Below are 21493 nucleotides of genomic sequence, written 5' to 3' on the forward strand. Positions count from 1 at the left end.
TTCCCTGACGCGATCCCATGTTACTGATCGCAATGATTCGAGGCCCGCGGCACACCATGCCAGGGTTGTCCTCGACGTCGTCGTCATACTCCGGCTCAGTTTGGCGTAGGAGGGACAGGACGTCGGTGTGCGTGCTTGGTTGGAGGTGGGTCGCTATGGTGGCATTGTCATCTGGAAGGTTCATGAGTGGAGGTCGCGTGGTGCCAACTGGCCTGCGCGACATGGCATCTGCCGCCTTGTTCTTCATTCCCGGGATATGTATGATGCGGAAGCGATAACGCAGGGTCTTCTCCTTGAGGTTCCTGAGGCGGGGGTTGGGTATGTCGTCAAAGTGCTCTGTCCGAAAGGAGTTTCAGCAGTGGTTTGTGGTCTACCGCAACGATCAGGTTCTCGCAGCCCAGTACGAAGTAGCGCGCTTTGTCCAAGGCGTCCGCGACTGCGAGCCTCGCCCTCTATGGGCGCGTATCTGGATTCTGCCGCGTGTGTAAATCTGCTGCCGACCAGGGTTATTTTCCATCCATCAGTGCAGCAGAATGGTCTAACTGGCACGCATCGGCAGTGCTTTTGAAGCAACCAGAATCCGATTCCCTCCTTCGACCAGTCCGTGGCGATGCATGTTGGCTTAGTTTTGTCAAATATGCGGACACCGTGTTCGATTTCTTGTACGATCACGTCTTTCGACTCGCGGAATATGTCCTCTAACTCCATGGACCACTGGAAGCGTTCTCCACTTTTCAGGAGCTTCCGGAATGGCTGCATTCGTTCGGCCATACTAAAGGCGTATGCCACCTGGTTGACAAGCCCGAACCACGATCTGACGTCGGTGATGTTACGCGGTTGTGGGAAATCGTGGATTGCTTCCAGGTAGCGGCTGCACGGTCGCACGTCGGTCATGGTGATGGTGAAGCCCGCGAAGTCCACCGTGGGTGCGCTGAAGACAAACTTCTCCGGGTTGAGGATGATTCCATTCCGGCCGCATATATCCAGCCATTGGACCGCCTGGAAGTAGCTCCCCTCAATCGTGTCTGACCATAGGAGCGTGTCATCTACGCACTTGGTCTTGTTACCAATGTCCGCGACGATCTCATCGTATCGTCGTGAGTAACCGTCCCCCGATGCCATATACCCTTGTGGGGCAGATAGGTACCGGTAGCGCCCCCATGGAGTGATGAAGGTCGTCTTGTGGCGGTCGTCCTCGTGTAGGCGGACGCTATGGTAACCGTTCCATGCGTCGAATACTGTCTTGCGCTTCCCGTTAGGTACGCGTCTCGCCTGGTGGAACGGGGATTGGGTGTGGTGGGTCTCGCGGAACGCATGCTTGTTCAAGGCCTGAAAGTCGACGGTGCGTCGCGGCTTGCCATTCTTTTTCGCGCAAATTACCATGCGGTGACACCATGTCACCGGCGTGCCGACGGGTACTTCCTCCAACACGCCGAGCCGAACGTCCTGGTCGAGGCCTGCTTTTACCTCATCTTGCCAATGTATGGCCACGGAGATGGGAGTGTGATGGGCAACCGGTGTCGCGTTCTCACTGAGCATAAGACGTAGTGGCGGGCCGGTCATTCTCGGTAGTGGCTGGTGTGGGCACGTGTTGAATGTGCTCTGAGCATACATCCTGAGTAAATGTGACTGTAGTGCCTCTCTGTTGGCCTCGGTCGCTGGCATGGGGAGTGCGGTCGGCTTGGTCGGCGGCTCCGCGCGTCGCGGGCAGTCGCACAATTCCGAGGTCGTCAGATTCACCTCTCCGAGTGTCGGGAATCTGTCCGAGATCATTCCCAGGTCCATGCAGGCCGCGCGGGAGAGGAATATGCGGTCTGAAGAGTCCGTCACATACGCGATTTGGCGCGTCTCCAATCTCCGAGCGTCGTCACTGTTACCGGCGAATCTGACTACCACGGCTCCGAGGATACGAATTCCTCTGTTGTTTGCGGCCTTCATGGTCATGGATACAGGTATGAGGTCCTCGGTACTCAGGCCCATTTGTTGGACGACTTTAATGCCGATCAGGCAGCTCTGGCACCCCGTGTCTGCCATAGCGGGTAGGGTTACCGCGTCGGTGTGTTTCAGGAGGTTAAAACCCAGCGCTTTGTAATCCTCGCGCTTGTTGGTGAGAGTGAGGTTGACGTATGGCTGCGGGTCGGATATGCGTTTCATCCACTTATCGCACATATCATCGTACAGGTGGTGAGCGAGGGGAAGCGTGCGCATTTCGTCCTCTGTGCTGGCCATGGTGACCGTGCATAGCTCGACGAAGGCTGCCGTCTGCTCGTCGTACATCCCGTCGGTCTCCTTAGATGGGGGTCTTGCCGATCGGCCGCCCAGGCACGCCTTGTCGAGGTGATTCTGGCGGTCACACTTCCGGCACTTTTTACCGTATCCGGGGCACTCGGCGCGTCTGGCGCGCCATTGAGGCGTTTTGCCGTGGCCCACCTCGCCGCAGTAGATGCATACTCCTTCGGGCTTGGCCTTCCGTTTTTCCGGCCTGGCTCCTACTCTGGCGTGGACGTCCTGTCGCTTTCCCCGCCGATACGAACTACTGATCGCGTCCGTGCTCTGAGTGTCAAGCAGGCGCGATGCCGAGCGTTTCCAGACTCTTTGGCCTCGATATACTCTATCATGTCCTTTAATGGCATGTCCTGGTTCTTCTCACCGAGTAGGTCAAGTTGTATTGCTTGGTCCGCGATGCCACGGGCAACCACGTTGCGCAATATCTCTTCCGTGAAGTCGTTGACCTGATCGCACCCCGCCTTGGTGCACTTCATTTCATACTTGCACGTGTCCGCCTGCCCCTTGATGCGGGCGTGGAACGACCGGACGGGCTCCTCGTGTCCCTGCCGCATGTTAGACAGGGCCACTCGAGCTACCATCGTGTTCTCCGTCCGGACGGCGAGCGCCTTCATGGCGGCGAGGACGTCTTCTTCATCGCTGCCCACGAGGCTCCTACCCGCCGCGCGAGTGAGGTCCTTTCTCAGCTCCTCCTCACAGCACTCCAGTAGCTGCGCGACTATGTCGGGTCCGACAAGCAGTACCTGTTTTGTATTCGCCCCAGCGGGCATGAAGTACGACCAGGCCTCGCCCGTTCCGGCCAGTGCTATGGAGGGACGCTTGAGTTTCTCCATCTTGGCATTCAAGCTCGCCGCCCTGGGGGCGGCGCGTGCACAGTGGCGTGTATACTCAACATGGCGGCCACCACTGCCGCCTCTGCGTGTGTAGCCATATAGTCACAACCCTCGATCGGGCACTCTGCTTCCACCGGCGCCATAGGAACAGTTATTCTGGAGTAAACGTTCTATGTTCGGTGATGCACACGTGTGTACAGTGTCCTGGGGGCGAAGATTGGGTACAGAACCCGAGAAATCCAAACTCACTGTCGACGTTCTCGTGGTCCGTTTTCACCCAGTCGCGTCCTCCTCAGCACCGACGATCTTCACTCGACTGCATCAAGTTGTTTGATTATAAATAAGAACAGAGTTCAATTTGTTCGACCACTTTATTAGCGTGGAACGACAATAATCAAACAAGTATTGAACAGGTTGAAACACCCACAACATCCCTGGCTCCGGGTCAGGCTGCGCATGCGCACTGGCACAGGGAACCGTCGATATGTAGAATTACCGTAAAGTACAATGTTCTCTAGTGGGAACAGGTTTAATTCTGACACAAGTACAACACAGCACAGCATCGGAGCATGGGCGGGTCACATGACTGCTTAACCACGCCCTGGCGCACCCATGTGTTCATCCATCATCCATCATCCATCATCCATCATCCATCATCCATCATCCATCATCCTTCTTTGTTCGGGTTCATCTTTTATTAAACATGTGGGCCCATTCGTCCATTGGATAAATGTTAATTGGTCTTCAAGACCTTGTAACATAGCTGCTTGCTGTACTCTTAGAGCATTTATATCTTCCTTTAAACTTTTCACCAAGGCTGGTGCTGGCTTAGTGGTTAGGGTTGCTGTTCGGGTTTGGCTTAGTGGTTAGTGGTTAGGGTGGCTGGCTTGAGATCCGAGGGTCCTGAGTTTGAGTCCCATTTACCACTGAATTAACACCAGGGGGTTGACTCAGCCTGTCATCCTTCCAAGGTCGATGAAATGAGTACCAGTGTACTGGTCCCGGTGTATGACCCGGTGTACCATATCCCTGCGTGTCGTAAGACGTGACCAGGGTTGGCGTCAGGAAGAGCATCGGCCATAAAAACATTGCTTCAAGAAGGGAACCATGATTGCATGGAGCCCGTAAAAAGCTCACCCCTGCTCAGCAGACAAAAATGGCTGTAAAAAGGCTGTTATTTATTTATTTACTTTACTTTTTACCAAGCTGAGATGTGCTTGGATCAGGGTGGAGATTATCCGTTCGTTACTGTTGCCAAATTATATGACTATTATTATTGTTGTTAGTATTAATTAATGTATGCTTTGCTGCAGTTTTATTTTTTAAAATCTATTTGGTGAATGCAATGCCAGTCTGCGGAAGGACCGATGAAGCTGTTCTCCTGTATTTATACACCTGAACACGGCGTGCGTTTGAAACATGGGAATTCAAACTGATTTATTTTCGTAGTTAATTGGCTTTATCAACTCAGGAGATCACAGTTATAATTTCGGTGTGTCAATTCCACATCAGAAAGCTCCAGTATAACTCCACAAAAACATGACACGCACTCACACACACCTTGTCCATTTTATAGTGGACTAGCAAATGTAACCCGTCGCTTCGCTGACTGTATCCAGAGGTTGTACGTGACAATTTCAGAGAATGAAAATGGTAACAGTTGTTTTGGAAACAGATTGATGTTTTTCCTTATTAGAAATGTTTCATCATGGACATCACGTTTCATGAACTAATTTGTTTGCAGATTTCATTGTGAAAGTGAAGGTGGAGTCCGAGTTTATGGATGCTTTGGCTTCACAAGTCGAAGGTCTGAACCACAACTACATTATGCACGTACATTTACAGACGATGATAGGTGCATATTGGATGGGAAATTATTCCGTCAATGTTGTGATGCTTTCCTGAGGCCTTGTCATGACTCACCCACAGACTGAGAGAAGAACCTGAAAATCAATTTTTGCATGGACATGCTACAACGTTTGTTGACGTGCTTGGAGTAAAAAGCACATTCCTTGATGGATGTGATGGAAACGGTCATTCACCGACGAGCAATGCTGATAACGGACATAACTGTAAGATGTGACGAGATGTCATTTGTTGTTACAGATTATGATTTGAACCTGAAGGTGGATCCTGAACTTGTGGATTGTCCCGTGAAAAGTAAGTCTTCAAGAAATTGTTAATGTAGTGTGTTTACCTCTCGCTCAGCAACCTCCATTGGAGTCCAGCTCATGACATCATGTCAGCGAAACCTTCCACATTTGGGTAAACCATATCTCAAATAAGAGCAGTACTCGGTAGAGCGCATACCCCCCGCCAGGCTGAACAGTTTATGTTTTGTATCCACCGAGAGGCCGGATCTGCATCTGGACCTGAACCAATATCAAATCGGCTGGTTCTTGTCACCGAACCAACTCATCCACCTCGTTTTGTCATAACCCATCTATAAGTTTTTGAAATAATATTCCATACAGGCAAGGGACCCTTTATCCGGCAACCCAAAAATTGAAAAGACCCAAAACCGGCAGAATTATATAAAAAAAAATCCACGGTCCTACAATTTTTAACCCTTTCATGATGAAAAGTTAATTATTCGCAAGTCTTCTGAAGAGTGAATTGCAATATTGAAAAGTTAATCCACAGTTCAAACATGTAGCCACGGAAGTGGCGTTGCTCATCGTCTGATTCAGCATCACCACATTGTGCTCTGTTGTTTTATGTGCATAATTGTGTTTATGCTATACCCTGACCACCCCTTGTCCTCAGCCGCGGCGTCACAAATGTTGTCCGTGGCCATTAATGGCCGCCCACACCTTGTCTGCGGCTGCCCAGGCCTTGTCCACGGTTGCTCATGTCTTGTCTGCAGCCACCCACACCTTGTCCACGGCCAATTACTCTGAGTCCGCAACCAAATGCAACTTGTCCATGGCTGCCAACACCTTGTCCGCTGCCGCCCACAACTTGTCGGCAGCCATGTAATCATTGTCCGCGACCAACTGCACATTGTCCGTGGCCTCGCAAACATCATCCACGGCCTCCCGCACCTTGTTCACGGCCACCCACACCTTATCTGTGGTCAGGTAATCGTCCGCGGCCGACTGGCCCTTCTCAGTGGTCTCCCACCCATTGTCCGCGGCCTCCTACACCTTATCCGTGGTCACCCACACCTTGTCCGTAGCCTCGCAAATGTTGTCCTCTGCCGCCCACACATTGTGCGCAGCTGCCCAAATGTTCGCTGCCTCGCAAATGTTGTCCACGCCATCCAGGCCTTGTCCTCGACCACTCACGCCTTGTCCATGGTCGCTCACACCTTGTCTGCAGCTGCCAAATCACCACGCTTGCTGGGTAAGGGGTCCTCAACCTGTATGTAGTTTTTGGCCCCATCTCTCAATGGTGAAGAATCACTGAAAAAATTATCTTTTCTGGATCTTGACCAAAATGGAAACAATTCTTCCTTGTCACACACCCACCAAGTTTCATCTGAATCCGTCCATAACGTTTTGAGATGTGCTGTACAGTCGATCGTTTTTGGCCATATCACTCAATGGTGAAGAATCATTAAAAAATTCTCGTATCCGGATCTAATCTTCACCAAAAGCAAATCAAGGTCGACTTGTCACACACCCAACCTGTCCACCAAGTTTCGTCAAATCCATCTATAACTTTTTTGAGATATCCTGCTCACACACAAACAAACAGCAGGATGTTGAAAATATATTGTTGTGGTTGACCAAATTCGCAAACCACCATTCAGGTCCCTTAGGTGAGATATCTCGGTAAGTATATGTGTAGTTAGGCCCAAACCCGTTGTCTAGAGGGAATAAATGTCATTCATGAGGGCTGCGACTCTTCAGGATAGCCGTTTTTCTTTTACTATCTTTATTTTGGACCAGCCGCCATTATTACCACCACCAACCACGTCTCAACAGCCATCACACAACAACCACCAACCACAACGCCGCTTCACCACAACCGCCACGACCTTTACCGTCACAACTCGCCACCATCGCATCACCGTCATCTTGCGCCACTCGTGGGCGCCGATGCTGGATTCGTGCGGGGCGCGCACCGAGCAGCGTGTTCAAAAACATCACGGACTTTCCGCAGAAAAACGGATCAAAAACGACTCACGCCCACTTTTGTTCCGTCCAATCGGTGAGCGAGGGGCGATTTGGCCCCGCCTCCAGGGCGTTGGAGGGCGGTCGCTATATGCAAATTCATGGATCAAAAAGCATTCACGCCCACTTTTCCTCGGGCCAATGGGGAGCGAGGTGAAAGGTCGGAGGCATAGGGTCAAAGATGAAAGAGCGAAGCCACGGGGCTTATAAAAACGACTGCGTTCGTCAGTCGGGGGGGCAGTTCGCAGTGGGCAGTTCACAGTTGGCAGTTCGCAGTTGGCAGTTCGCAGTTGCAGTTCGCAGTTGGGAGTTCGCGGAGCCAGTGAAGAGTTGGGACGAGTCAAGAGAGGAGTCGGAGTGAAGAGGACGGAGCTGTGGAGAGGCGGCGGCGGCGAAGGCGGTTGAGGGGGTGCTCGCGACGGATTCGGGGAACTGCGGAGGGAGAGGCCGGCGGCGCGACCGAGGTCGTGGTGGAGACGCTCGTCGCGGGACCCGAGATTTTGTGAAATCCTCCTTTCCCCGAGCATCAGCAACCCCCTCCTGTTTCCCCCCGTGCTGAGATAGTGCGACAAAAGGGGGCCCCCTTCCCACCCCCTACCAGACACTGTCCGCGAGGCCCGCGGAGTTGAGGCACCACCGCCGCTCCGCGTCTCATCATCAGACGGGTAGGCCCGACACGGTCTCGGCCCCAGGCCCGCCTTCCCCCCTCATCCTGGAGGGTGGTTCTCTTTTCTTTTGCTTTGGGAATATGTGTTGTCGGCGCCGTCTGTGAAGTAAAATTGTATAAGTGTTGCCGAGTGCCCGGTAGTCGGATAGATCTGCATTGTTGCATTTGCTTTTTGTCTTCTTTTACATGTGCTTTTGGTGGAATTGTATATGTGTGCTTTCCGTTCATCGCGAAATAAATGTGCTTATTGTTGAACTGTTTTCCCGCTTTGCTTCGTCATTTCTTTCATTGAATCCCCATCTTGCTTCACGTAAAGGGTTGGTCGTGGGCTAAGACGCCCGATAATTAATCGAACCGTCGAGGCCGACGAATAACACCGCTCGGTTATCCCGATAGTACGGAACGGGTCGCTTAAGTGGCCCGTGTCCGAAGTCGAACTGCGGCGAGGTGCGATCGCCCGGTCTACCCTCCGTGTGGGTACTTAGGTAGGTCGAATTTGGCGAGCAACCCTATCCCACGCGGGGGCCGATTGGCACGATCGCGGTGAGACCGAAAGGTCCACCCGTGACTGGTTCCTGGCGTTAGTCCGAGAGGGTCACGACTGGATTGTCCGTCCGGTGGGCGACGTGCCGCGATTCGAGTTACGTGGCCGTCAGCACGCCGGCGGGCGCGAATCCGCAACACTGGTGTCAGGTCGTGCGATATAAACTCATCGCCCTCCTCGCAGCACTGGTAACGGAGAACGGGAAAACGGGCTGTCCTGTCTCCAATTAAATTCACGGGAATCGGTCCAGGGGTGAGAGGAGCGACCCCCGATTCCCTCCAAATTACGAGCGAGCTAAATTAACCCTTTAAGAGAAGCAAGATGGCGTCTCAAGGCGAGCGGGAGCCGGGGGTATTAGAAATGGATGTAGAATGTGTAGAATCCATGGCTCAGGATGAAATCCCCGTGCAGGAAATGTTGGTTGTACAGGAAAACGAACTCGCCCAACTGAACCCAGAGCCCGAAATGGGTGCGGCAGCGGCCGCGGTGCATGACACCTCCCCTCCCCCTCTCCACCAAAACCCTTCCCCAACCCCTGCCGAAACGGCTCACTCAAGCGCACCCGACATGGCCCAGCTATGCGCCATGCTAGCGGAAATGACAGCAAGGATGGATGCGAATACACGGAAGATAAATGCAAACATGAAGGAGGAAATGAAAGAGCTACGGGGTGAGACGCAGAACATGGGCCGATGCCTGCAGGCGGGCATGAAGGCCGTGACCAGGGAGATAAAAATGGCGACTCCACGTGTAGGAACGAACGAGCTGGGTGGGGGTGCAACGCTGACAGGCCCGCGGTGGAGGCGGGTGACAAAATAATTCGGGGGGCGTGTTGGGCGAGGGTCGTGACGATGACCGAAAGGGAAAAATTAAATGGGGAGACCAAAACGTGTGAGACGAGACACGAGGTGATGACAACGGAAATAATAGTTGAGACAAGGGAGGTAAAGGGTGAAGAGTTGGCAGAGACACGGGAGACAGAAAAAATAGAGGGAAGACTACACGATGAAGACGGGGTAAGTGACGCACACACACACACACACGGAGGTAGTGGAGGATAATGGGGGTGAGCTCGCGGAGCGTGTGGGGACCCAGTGCGAGCACCTGGATGGCCTCCTCCAGGAACGAGGGGAGGGAGTATGCCCCCTTGAGGCGAGTCACGACCAGGTGGGTTCGGTCGTGCTTTGCGAGGTTGAGGGGACGAGTGCTGTGGACGGGTGCACGGAGAGCTTGGGGGGTATAGAGGCCCCGGAGACCCTTGTGGGGACACGAATCCCCAGTGTGGTTGTCCCTGTGTGTGTGGTGCAAGGTGTGAGTGCGTCCCCGTGTGTGGAAGCGACCCCGTGTGTGAGTGGTGTGGTGGCGATGGTGCCAGGGTACGTGCTTCCCAGCACCCCGTGTGTAGATGAGGCACCGTGTGTGGAAGAGGCCGTGTGTGTGGATGAAACGGCCAGTGTGGCTGAGGCACCGCGGGTGAGTGCCCCCGCGTGTGTGAGTGAGGGACGGTGTGTGGATGAGGAACCGCGGGTGAGTTCCCCCGCGTGTATGAGTGAGGCACGAGTGAGTGAAAGGCCGCGAGTGCGTGGAGCCACGTGTGCGAGGGAGATGGCATGCGTGAGTGAACGGCCGAGTGCAAGGGAGACCGTGTGTGTGAGAGAGCGGTATGTGAGGGAGATGTCGGTTGGCATGCGGGAGCACGCAGCCGCGTCTCCCGGTGTGAATGTAATGGAATGGAGTGTGAGCGTCGTAACACGCGGGAGTGCGTGTGTGGAATGGCGACGACGGCGACATGTGAGGAAAGAAAGCCGAGTAGCGGCTGTAGTTGTTTCGGGGACCGTGCCGGGTTCACCCAGCAGTGAGCACGAGGTCCGTGCTGTGCAACGCACGAGACCACCACGTGCTCGCTTGCGAGAGTGAAGTCCCGGTCCGGAAACGCATGCGGTGGATTTGCCGATCCCGCGGACGGACAAAGTTTAGGCAGGATTTCGGATTTGGACCGGACGGGTTCTCCACGCGATCGTGTGTGTTAAGCTCCAACGGGCAGAGCACATGTGTTCGCGTGGGGAACCCCTCGCGACGTGGGGCTTGTGTTTTTTTTATGCGCACGGTGACGTCATGGCTGCACGTGGGGTTGGAATCCGGAAGGAGGGGTATCCCTGCCGGATGGTACCGTCCAAGGAGGGACGAGGAACACGTGCAGCTGCATGACGTCACGGGCAGGTGCAAAGTGCGCGAGTTGCCGCGCTCGTGCTGCGCATAAAAAAAAACAAGCCTCACTTTCGGGTCACAGGATTCCTGGGCAAGGGGTGGAAGACCCCCTTGACCCAGGGCACAGGATGGAAACTAGTTAGGGGGAAGGGTTAGCTTAGTTAGACCGACTTCATGGGGCAGGGGTAAGTCCTCATGGAGTCCGTGGAATGGATTCGGTAGAGGGATTTAGGGAGCTTTAGCTTGGGAAATAAAATGATTTATTTGGAGACAGTGACAGACTTGTGGATGTGTAGAGGGGACGTAGTTTAGCTACGTAGTGTTAAATGGAACGTGCTATAGTTTAAGGGACGACGTGGGAGCACGAGTTAGTTAGGGGATGTAGTCAGAAGAATGGCAGAGTTCAGCGGTGAGTGTGTTGAAGAGTTGGTGAGTTGTGAGGTGAGTACATGATGAGTGAGTGAGGCCAGCGGGTCTGTGTGAGTGGAGCGAATGGGGAATGCATGGTGCGATGAGTGATTGGGGGGAGGAGTGACTCCCGCCCAAGGGACCCCGGGGTCAGTGTAGAGTGAGTTTGGGGGTTAGTTAAATTGAAAAATGGAGGTCGTTTTGCTGTTGGTGGGAATGTAGGCTCGAAACCCATTTGGAGGGGTGCAGGAGCCCTGTTGACGGGCTTGGGAGCATGGCTGCGAAAGGTGAGTATCGCTGAGTGGGTACCCCGGGCACTAGGCTAGTCGGCCGTGGTAGGCCAAGGGCCCATGGGGGGCCGGGATAGCGTCGTGGGCACGGGTGCACCTGCTTGGTGCGGGGGCCCGGGGCGCCATTAGCCGCGTGGGCAGTGTTGTGGGCACGGGTGACCCTCGGAAAGGGGCCTGGGAAGCCAGCCTGCCACGTGTGCGTTTCAGGGGAGGTGCCATGGGGGGCACTCCCCGGTGTTAAGGAGCTGGTAGGCTCGGAGGCAGTGTAGTGCCCGGGGGTGCCATAGTCGGAGAATCGGCAGAGGGTCGTGCCTGCCAAAGGGGGCCACGTGTCCCAGCCATGAGACCGTGTGAGGGCACGGAGAGAAAATTGGGGGGCGAGGCCCGAAATTGTGAGGACACCAACACAGGCGACGGGAATCTGGGTTGTTAGAACCAATAGTTTAAGCGAGAGGCGCTTGTTGAAAGCCCCGGGGTAGTTTAACAGTAAAATGGTTAGGGTAGATTAGGAAGTGTACCCCTCCGCACCATCCATCCCCTCGCTCTCGTTGTGGGCCGCTGGACCCACGTTGGGTTAGATCGCTGAACTCTGGGGAGGCCATTCTGAGGCTTGAGTTGGGCCTCGACACAGGACGTTAGCTCTCCCTTATTCCCCTCCGGGAAGGGAATGTCGGGGTTGGGAGTAGGCTAGGTGACAGGACAGGTTAGCCGAACAAGGACGATAAAGGGGGTTAGGGGACGATTTATAGTGGGGAAGTAAAAATAAAAAAATAAGTTGGGGCTAAATTGGGGTTTGACAAATTAAGGGAGTGGGTATGTACAGTGACAGGCAAAGGCGATAGGTGGGAGGGAGACAGGTAGGTAGGTCCGAGCTCGCCTTCCAAGTGGCCAGCACCACCGCACTCCCTCCACCAACCTCCACGGAACGGCAAAGGCTGGCCAACTTCATCTGCAGCTGCTGTGCTGCAAGGCCTGTGCCGGCTGGATCGTCTGCAGCTGCTGTGCTGCAAGGCCTGTGCCGGCCACTTCATCTGCTGGTTGTTTTGCTGCAAGGCCTGTGCCGGCCGGATCGTCTGCAGCTGTGGTGCTGCAAGGCCTGTGCCGGCCCACCTCATCTGCCGGCTGGCTGTTTTTCTTCAAGGCCTGTGCCGGCCAGTTCGTCTGCCAGCTGTGTTTGCCTGCAGCGGCCTTCTTCTGCGGGCTGTGTTTGCCTGCTGCCTTTGCCATGCCATGCCCACTGCCCACGTTCACCAGCCCCGTTCAATTTTGCTTTAACCCCCCCCCCCCTGTTCATTTCCATGTGCGCCAGGATCCGCAAGGCAACAGTTTGCAAGCTGCAAGAACTGCCCTGTTAGCAGCTACAACACGGGCCTGCAGTGGCGGCCCGTGCACCGTGTTTGTGTTCATCCATCCATTCGTTGTGTTCATTGTGTGTGCCACTTGAGCTGGCACGGAGACTGCATTGTGCAGCCCATGCACCGTTGTGGTTCACTGCGTTCAGTTCAAACCGTTCATCCATCCATTCGTTGTGTTCATTGCGTGTGCCACTTGAGCTGGCACGGAGACTACGTTTGTGCGGCCCATGCACCGTTGTGGTTCACTGCGTTCAGTTCAAAAGGGAAGGCCTTGGACTGCGTGTGAGCAGCCGGCCACGTTCCCTGTCACCTGCATTGTTTTGAGCCAGAGACTGCATGCGAGCAGCCTGGCTCCCTGCTAACTGCTTTCTTTTTGCAGAGTTCAGTGATCCTGGGCCATGGTTTAGTGTAAAATTTGTAAGTTAAGGTTAAGATGTACTGTAAATATGAATGCGCCCCCGGCATGTTTGTCTTAGCGCCGGCAATTTTATTTAAGTCGTCCGTGTGAGTGAGTTTGTTTAGGTAGTTACTCAGCCCTTAGGTTATTTATTTTGGGGACACGAATACCATGAATGTCGCACTCAGGGATCCGTAGGTAAAATGTACTTGGGGAAAACTACATATGATGGCACACGAAAATTTGACGACTCGGGACGAGTCTGTAAAAAGGGGAGGGGGTAGTGTTGTGGTTGACCAAATTCGCAAACCACCATTCAGGTCCCTTAGGTGAGATATCTCGGTAAGTATATGTGTAGTTAGGCCCAAACCCGTTGTCTAGAGGGAATAAATGTCATTCATGAGGGCTGCGACTCTTCAGGATAGCCGTTTTTCTTTTACTATCTTTATTTTGGACCAGCCGCCATTATTACCACCACCAATCACGTCTCAACAGCCATCACACAACAACCACCAATCACAACGCCGCTTCACCACAACCGCCACGACCTTTACCGTCACAACTCGCCACCATCGCATCACCGTCATCTTGCGCCACTCGTGGGCGCCGATGCTGGACTCGTGCGGGGCGCGCACCGAGCAGCGTGTTCAAAAACATCACGGACTTTCCGCAGAAAAACGGATCAAAAACGACTCACGCCCACTTTTGTTCCGTCCAATCGGTGAGCGAGGGGCGATTTGGCCCCGCCTCCAGGGCGTTGGAGGGCGGTCGCTATATGCAAATTCATGGATCAAAAAGCATTCACGCCCACTTTTCCTCGGGCCAATGGGGAGCGAGGTGAAAGGTCGGAGGCAGAGGGTCAAAGATGAAAGAGCGAAGCCACGGGGCTTATAAAAACGACTGCGTTCGTCAGTCGGGGGGGGGGCAGTTCGCAGTGGGCAGTTCGCAGTTGGCAGTTCGCAGTTGCAGTTCGCAGTTGGGAGTTCGCGGAGCCAGTGAAGAGTTGGGACGAGTCAAGAGAGGAGTCGGAGTGAAGAGGACGGAGCTGTGGAGAGGCGGCGGCGGCGAAGGCGGTTGAGGGGGTGCTCGCGACGGATTCGGGGAACTGCGGAGGGAGAGGCCGGCGGCGCGACCGAGGTCGTGGTGGAGACGCTCGTCGCGGGACCCGAGATTTTGTGAAATCCTCCTTTCCCCGAGCATCAGCAACCCCCTCCTGTTTCCCCCCGCACTGAGATAGTGCGACAAAAGGGGGCCCCCTTCCCACCCCCTACCAGACACTGTCCGCCAGGCCCGCGGAGTTGAGGCACCACCGCCGCTCCGCGTCTCATCATCAGACGGGTAGGCCCGACACGGTCTCGGCCCCAGGCCCGCCTCATCCTGGAGGGTGGTTCTCTTTTCTTTTGCTTTGGGAATATGTGTTGTCGGCGCCGTCTGTGAAGTAAAATTGTATAAGTGTTGCCGTGTGCCCGGTAGTCGGATAGATCTGCATTGTTGCATTTGCTTTTTGTCTTCTTCTTTTACATGTGCTTTTGGTGGAATTGTATATGTGTGCTTTCCGTTCATCGCGAAATAAATGTGCTTATTGTTGAACTGTTTTCCCACTTCGCTTCGTCATTTCTTTCATTGAATCCCCATCTTGCTTCACGTAAAGGGTTGCTCGTGGGCTAAGACGCCCGATAATTAATCGAACCGTCGAGGCCGATGAATAACACCGCTCGGTTATCCCGATAGTACGGAACGGGTCGCTTAAGTGGCCCGTGTCCGAAGTCGACCTGCGGCGAGGTGCGATCGCCCGGTCTACCCTCCGTGTGGGTACTTAGGTAGGTCTAATTTGGCGAGCAACCCTATCCCACGCGGGGGCCGATTGGCACGATCGCGGTGAGACTGAAAGGTCCACCCGTGACTGGTTCCCGGCGTTAGTCCGAGAGGGTCACGACTGGATTGTCCGTCCGGTGGGCGACGTGCCGCGATTCAAGTTACGTGGCCGTCAGCACGCCGGCGGGCGCGAATCCGCAACAATATATTCTTTTTTTTGGGGGTGAAGAATGCACAACACCAACCAGACACGATCCCTTGACGCAGAGATGGCGACTCGAGTCGGCAACTTGGACTGAAGTCGCAAATTTTGTGATTTGTGACTTGACTTGAGCTTTGGCCGTAAAGACTTGAGACGAGCTTGACGACTTGTTGACGGTGACGATGAATGAATGAACACTACATCAAAGTAAATTTATCTGTCTCGGTGTCGTGTTTGTGACTAATTTTCAGTCAATGTCTGGTAGGATGTGATTATATTTATAAACAACTGGCATGGATCGGCTCGCTACGCTCGCCTCTCCACACGTCGTTAAAGATTTTCGTCACAGATTTGCTGTGTTGTCATGATTTACACCAATCATAATACAAACATTTCTTTTGTACATATTTATTTGTAATATTGGTGATATTTTATTTATTTGTCATGTAAAAAGGTCCACGTGGTCTAAAACTTAAGGGTGTAAGCTTTCTAATCTGTCTGAAGGGTGTTAGGGGTGTAAATAGTGCTAACATATAAGGAGTGTAAATGTTTAAAGGTTGTAGGGGTCAAAAGGGTATAAAAGGTCTTGAAGGTGAAGGGATCTAAAGGTGTCTGAAGTGTTGAAAGGGTCTTTGGGGTCTTTTGGTTCTTTGTGGTATTTTGGGTCTTTAGGGTATTTTAGGTCGTAAGGGTTTTTAGGGTCTTAAAGGGTCAGCGGTTGAAGGGGTCTCAGCAGTAAAGGGTCGAAAGGTACATTCCATTCGTACGTAAGTAATCGACGTACGTGTGTGAAGTCAGGGTGCAACTGATGTTCAAACAGTACCTAATTAATAGACATACAGTAACACAGCTGCACGGCATCACCGTGATTTTTGTTTTTGTCCCTGAAAAATTCCACCAATGTCGGCGCATTTATAATTTTTCTGTTTTTTTTTTAACATGGTTGAGGCTCATGGAAGAGCGATTACACAGAACAAATCGGGACACAACATAATAAAGGGGAAACACCAATCGCAGAGCCGAGGGAGAAAGTAGACGGAGACGAACAAACAAGTGATGCGGGTTTGCGATGAGGGGTAAGTGAGAACAGAAAGGGTGGACAATATGGAAACATAAGCAAAATTGTGTTTGACCAGTTTGTGATTTTTGTCAAGGTCTGAGGAGATGGAAGAGGCTGCTGCTTGTCTGTCAAAAGGAGGAAGAATTTCCCTCTAAAGGAGGAATTCTCTCCTCCCTATAGATGCTATCCTGTGAGCATTATCTGCTGTGCTTTATCCTTTGAAATGCTGAACATCAAGCAATGGAGCAGCAAAGTACAATTTTTAAAGTCTTTGGTATGACTTGGCCGGGGTTTGAATCACCAAGCTTCCAGATTCGGAGCGGAATCGACTAAGATTAATGGCACGCAAAAGACAGAGTCCAGTCACCTGAGTTTCATTACCGATTGTAACTATTTTGGTCACCAGATGGACCCATTACACCAACGACTTTGAATTGAAGCAATTAAACTTTGTCATTTTAATGTTTTGCATGTCATTTATTTTACAAATTATGCATGCCCAAAAAAAATCAAGCTCATATAAACAACCATCCCATGACTTAAGGCCCTGTCACACCTTGACGTTTTAGCCAGCGTAGGGCAAGGTATCAAAATGTATGTAAAACGCTGGCTTACGCTGAACTATTGATGTTTTTTTTCCAGTTTTGGACGTATTCATAACGAGTTGGACGTATGCATAACGTATTAGTAATGTACACAGAACGTTTCGATAACATATAGATAACTTATACCAACGAATGCTGAGCATGTTGTCGGCGTTCACAACCTATGCCCAACGATAGTCTAACTTATGCATAGCGCGGCAGCATATCGCCGATGATCACGTGGCGTAGCCTATTAATAGGCTGCGGCTCGACGATTCAAATTATAACCACACTAGACATCGAAGTGTCAACATCACCGTCATACCGAAGAAAAAAAAAACAAAAACAAAAAAAAAGGGAGTCTGGAACACTGACACTAACCATTACATCGACGTGTTTCGACTTATGAGTAACTTGCAAGTAATGTGTGTCGACGTGTGTCAACGATCGCGCAACGTGCCTACAACACGTTACTCATAGGTTAGAAATAAGTTTTGGGTACGCTAAGCATTACCTCGACGTGTTTCGACTTGTGAGTAACTTACAAGTAACATGTGTCGACGTGTGTCAACGATCGCGTAACGTGCCTACAACTTATGGCCAGCGTATGCGGAAGTGAGTCATACGCTGGCATACGTCGAAAAATTTCAAGCATGGAAAATTTGTCCAACAGCTCGGCGTACTACGACGTATGCCAGCATGCTCTTAACATATACAAAACTTACCCATACATATTCGACATGTGCCAGCGTTTTAGACAAATTTTTCATACGTCGGCATATGCTGGCTAAATCGTCAAGGTGTGACAGGGCCTTTAAGTGTAAACCTTATCAGTAGTAAAGGCTGACACGTAACAAAGGTCTATGATAATGACATCATGACATGGCATTTGACTTGAGACTTGGCTTCGGTGACATCTCTGCCTTGATGAGACCCTCTCACAGGCATAACAATCAGCACAGATCCACACAATCATCCATCCATACCCAAGCTACCTACAAGTCATGCCAACATCCCTGTACCACCCCTCTACCTCCATAACTTCCAGGAACCTATCTAATTCTAATTTAAACTTATCTCCTGTTTCTGCTGCCACGATCTTTCCAGGGAGACCATTCAATGCATTAACTACTCTCTGAGTAAAAGTCCCTTGCCTTACTGCCTTACTTAACTATCTTAACTCTCCTCTTCTTTATTCTCAGGATAGGGCCCCTGATCCTATCACCGTCTACTGTGCTAAATAATTATTCTGCACTTATTTTATCCATACCTTTCATTATCTTAAACATCTCAATCATATCTCATCGTAACCGCTGTGATGTAACGAGGTTTGAAAGTAAATGTATATTTATGCTCTGCCCATGTGTTGCATCATCCCTGCTGGTGGGGGGGGGGCAAGGGCAGCTCTTCCCTGTCTGGTGGAAGGGTAGCTGTATGTTGAGAAAGCATGGTTTTTACCGTCGTACTCGAAGTGGTTCAAAATATAGTAAAAGTGATTTATAACCTCGAAGTGTTGGTCAGCTACCTGGAGCATTCTTTCTTCAAAGTGTCGGGACACGTAGGCCATTCCAGGTTAACCTCCTTTCTAATGTATAAAGCTCTGTCTATTTCAGCCGTTCCTCATAGGTTTTCATTCAATCCAACACATGGCTGCCAGACTGACTATGTGACCGACGACGTTGAAATTTTCATTTACTTGATCTCACCTGGTTATGCATGCAAGGATATAATGAGAATGATATTTGAACTCACCGTCTGTTTACTGTAGTCACATGCTTCCCCCTTTGGAGGATACTGAACACTTGGCACACGGTACCTGCACAGTTGCATTGAAGACCGCTGAAATGTCTGACTTGAATGTTACCTGTTGGCCAGCTATACAAGCTTGTGGTGCCTCTATTTAAACATTTGCCTGCATATTCGCAACTCCGAGTATTTTTTTCCCGGCCTTTTCCTTCTGCCATATTTACGATGGGTTTTCAGTTTGCATTCACCTGTTGATACCTTTACATTGTGTAATCGACTGACGTCACATTGTTTGTAGGTGAAGGTCATCAAGTGAAGACAAAATGTTTCCAAAGTCACGTTTTTGAGACTTCCCAGGAGGTTTGGAGCAATGACTGTGTAAAGGAAGAACCACATGATCCACCTCACAAGGAGGCGAGCGATGCTGCTCTTATGCGAGAAGGTAAGGCAAAGTCATGGTAAGAACTCAAAGCATTGTATTATTTGCTTACAATGAAACGCCTCATGCAAAATCACGCATAGTGACAGATCCATCTTAAATATTAAGGACCGACAAGAAACTGAGGTCAGCGAAGTAGACCTTTTATTGTAGAACATGTCAAAATAATACTGCAGTGCAACAATTTATTGTGAGGTTGTCTACCCACAGGAAGTGACATCAATACTGGTCAAAGCATTCTGGGTAAAAAAAACAAGGTGGCGACGAACGCAGTCACGTGTTCTGTGGAAAAGATGTGTATCGTTAAGTTCCTTGTCCAAGAGTATTTAAAACCAGCTGACGTTCACAGGAGACCGTTTTCACAATTTGTTGTTGCCCGTCTTTCACGTCGTTATTTAAATGAGGCGGTGAGTTCAAAATTGACTGCGAATTGGCGAGTGGTTTTGGAGAATAACCAGATGAATTGATGTGAGAAATGCGGAATGTGAGAAATGGGTATCTGTGTTGAAATGCGGAAGCAGTTAATCATTCTCACTTGAAATTGAATAAGGTGAGTACAAGGTTGTGAATAAAGGACCTCATGTTTGATCAAAAGGCAACTTGTGTGGCCATTGCAACAGACCCTCCAGTAGGGAGGGAGATCGTCCTTTGAAGATTGTTACTCGACTCCATCCTTGCCATGTCGGAGTTGAAGCAAGGCAGTACCGGGAGGCAGTGGGGGAGACATTTTTTGGTACCCACAACCATAAAGGTTTGATGTTTCAGCCATCGTACGGAAAGCTTGTAGAATTGTTTTCGACCTTCAGGGTTTGAATTTCCTGAATGAGGGGGAAAACATCACTGCCCAGGACTACAGTGACTTATCACATCGTGAAGTTGTCCATCCCTCCTCTGTTCTTATTGCCATTTGTCCATCCCCATTCCATTTTGGTTCCTCTGCTTGTGACCAACATGTCAAATTTAGGTTTCCTGTCTGATCTGTGGTGATCAGTTTTTGCTCTATCTTGCTCGTGTAGCTACTTGCTCTCATCCCCTCTTGATCACTGTAATTGCTGAGGCTGCATCATACTCACTTTTCTTCTTTGATGATTTAATTTCTGGATGTTTGTTGTTTTTTTTGTATATCGTATATTAATTTGTTGTTCATCTCATTTGTGATTATGAAAAAAAAAAAATGAAATTTGTTCCTCTTCTTCCAATCAGGACATACCAATAGATATTTTTTGTATACAGTCAAGGCTCATGGAGGGGCGAGAACATGGAACGGATCAGGACGCAACATAACAAAAGGAACAGCAGAAAGAGAAGGGGGTAAATGCCAACAGCAGACTGATGGAAAAAGTAGATTAACGAGGGGTAGGAGGGAATGCTGGGGGTGTACACGATGGATGCAGAAGCAAAATTTGGGGGTGGGGTGTGTGGTGTTGGTTTAATGAGGGTAGAGAAGATCATAGTTTGGGATGGGGGATGATCTGAGATGGTGGTGAACAGCTATCTTGGAGACCCAGTGGAAAGAATGGGATTGAACATTGTGGATGGGGGATGATGGAGTTTCCGCATAAGTTGAGTTTTTTTATTTTTTTTTTCAGAAACAATATCTCAACTATCCTGAAAATTATAATTGCATGATTCATTGTATCCTTTAAAAAGGAACTACATAAATCATTTCAGGATCGCAAGCCATTGATATTCATTTTGAATTGCAAATGCAGTAAGTTCTCCTTACGGCGTTGTTTCACGATAACATCGCTGACCAATAGGGAAACGCTTTTCAAACAACATTATGACGTATCCATGTAACGTCGTCTGTTTCCATCAGTGTGCCGCATTTTTCAACTTTCTCCCTCCCGTACAGAATTAGGACCTGCTTACGTCGGCGGAACAGCATCCCAGGTAGTTGATATGGTGTATCTACTGTACATGTAAGGATGTCAAACGACCAGAGGTGGAAGAACATATCCTATACCCTCACCATATCGGTCTTTGTTCAGCATCCACCTGGTGAACTTGCGCTCTTTTTTTGTTCTTTTTTTGCGATGTTAATTTCTGCTGAACATCACCCATAAGTGATAAATGTCCTGATAATAGTTGAGCCTGCCACCAAGAAGGACAATGAGCCTGCCACCAAGAAGCAAAGGAAATCAATGTCTTTGGAGACCAAGATGGATATTGTGAGACGTATTGAGGGTGGGTCATTTTTAGATATCTCTGCCTGCCAGCAATGACCGTACGGACCATCTCAAAGAGTGCTGACAAGATTAAAGAAACCATCAAGAATGTGACCCAGTTAACAGCTGAGGACTTGACTTTATATATTACTTTTTCTCACCATGATTTTTGGAAAAACAAAAACAGGGGAGATTGTAATCTGCTCCGTCTGTCTCTATCTCCTTCAAACCGTTAGGCAGAAATTCACCAAACTTGGTAGTTATGATCATCACTTGGCACAAAGGTGTGAGAACAGTATCATTTTGGCCCCGTCCACTTGGGGTTGGGTCAAAAGGTCAAATGCCAAAAAATGCAACTACGGGCATGTTTTTA

The 21493-nt window shown here is 50.6% G+C and overlaps 1 protein-coding gene across 1 annotated transcript in view; it reads left to right on the forward strand.

Moving 5' to 3' along the window:
* The window catches only part of LOC147009621 (uncharacterized), a 36322-nt gene that overhangs the window by 2374 nt on the left and 12455 nt on the right, over window positions 1-21493 (forward strand). The window contains exons 2-4 of the mRNA XM_085861677.1: window positions 4864-4926; window positions 5226-5279; window positions 18812-18955. Of these exons, the coding sequence (XP_085717803.1) occupies window positions 4864-4926; window positions 5226-5279; window positions 18812-18955 (261 nt within the window). The remainder of the gene's footprint in view (window positions 1-4863; window positions 4927-5225; window positions 5280-18811; window positions 18956-21493) is intronic.

Source organism: Eptatretus burgeri, chromosome 17, assembly GCF_056783735.1.
Source record: "Eptatretus burgeri isolate ZD-2024b chromosome 17, Ebu_testis_v1, whole genome shotgun sequence".
NCBI classification, from domain to species: Eukaryota; Metazoa; Chordata; class Myxini; order Myxiniformes; family Myxinidae; genus Eptatretus; species Eptatretus burgeri.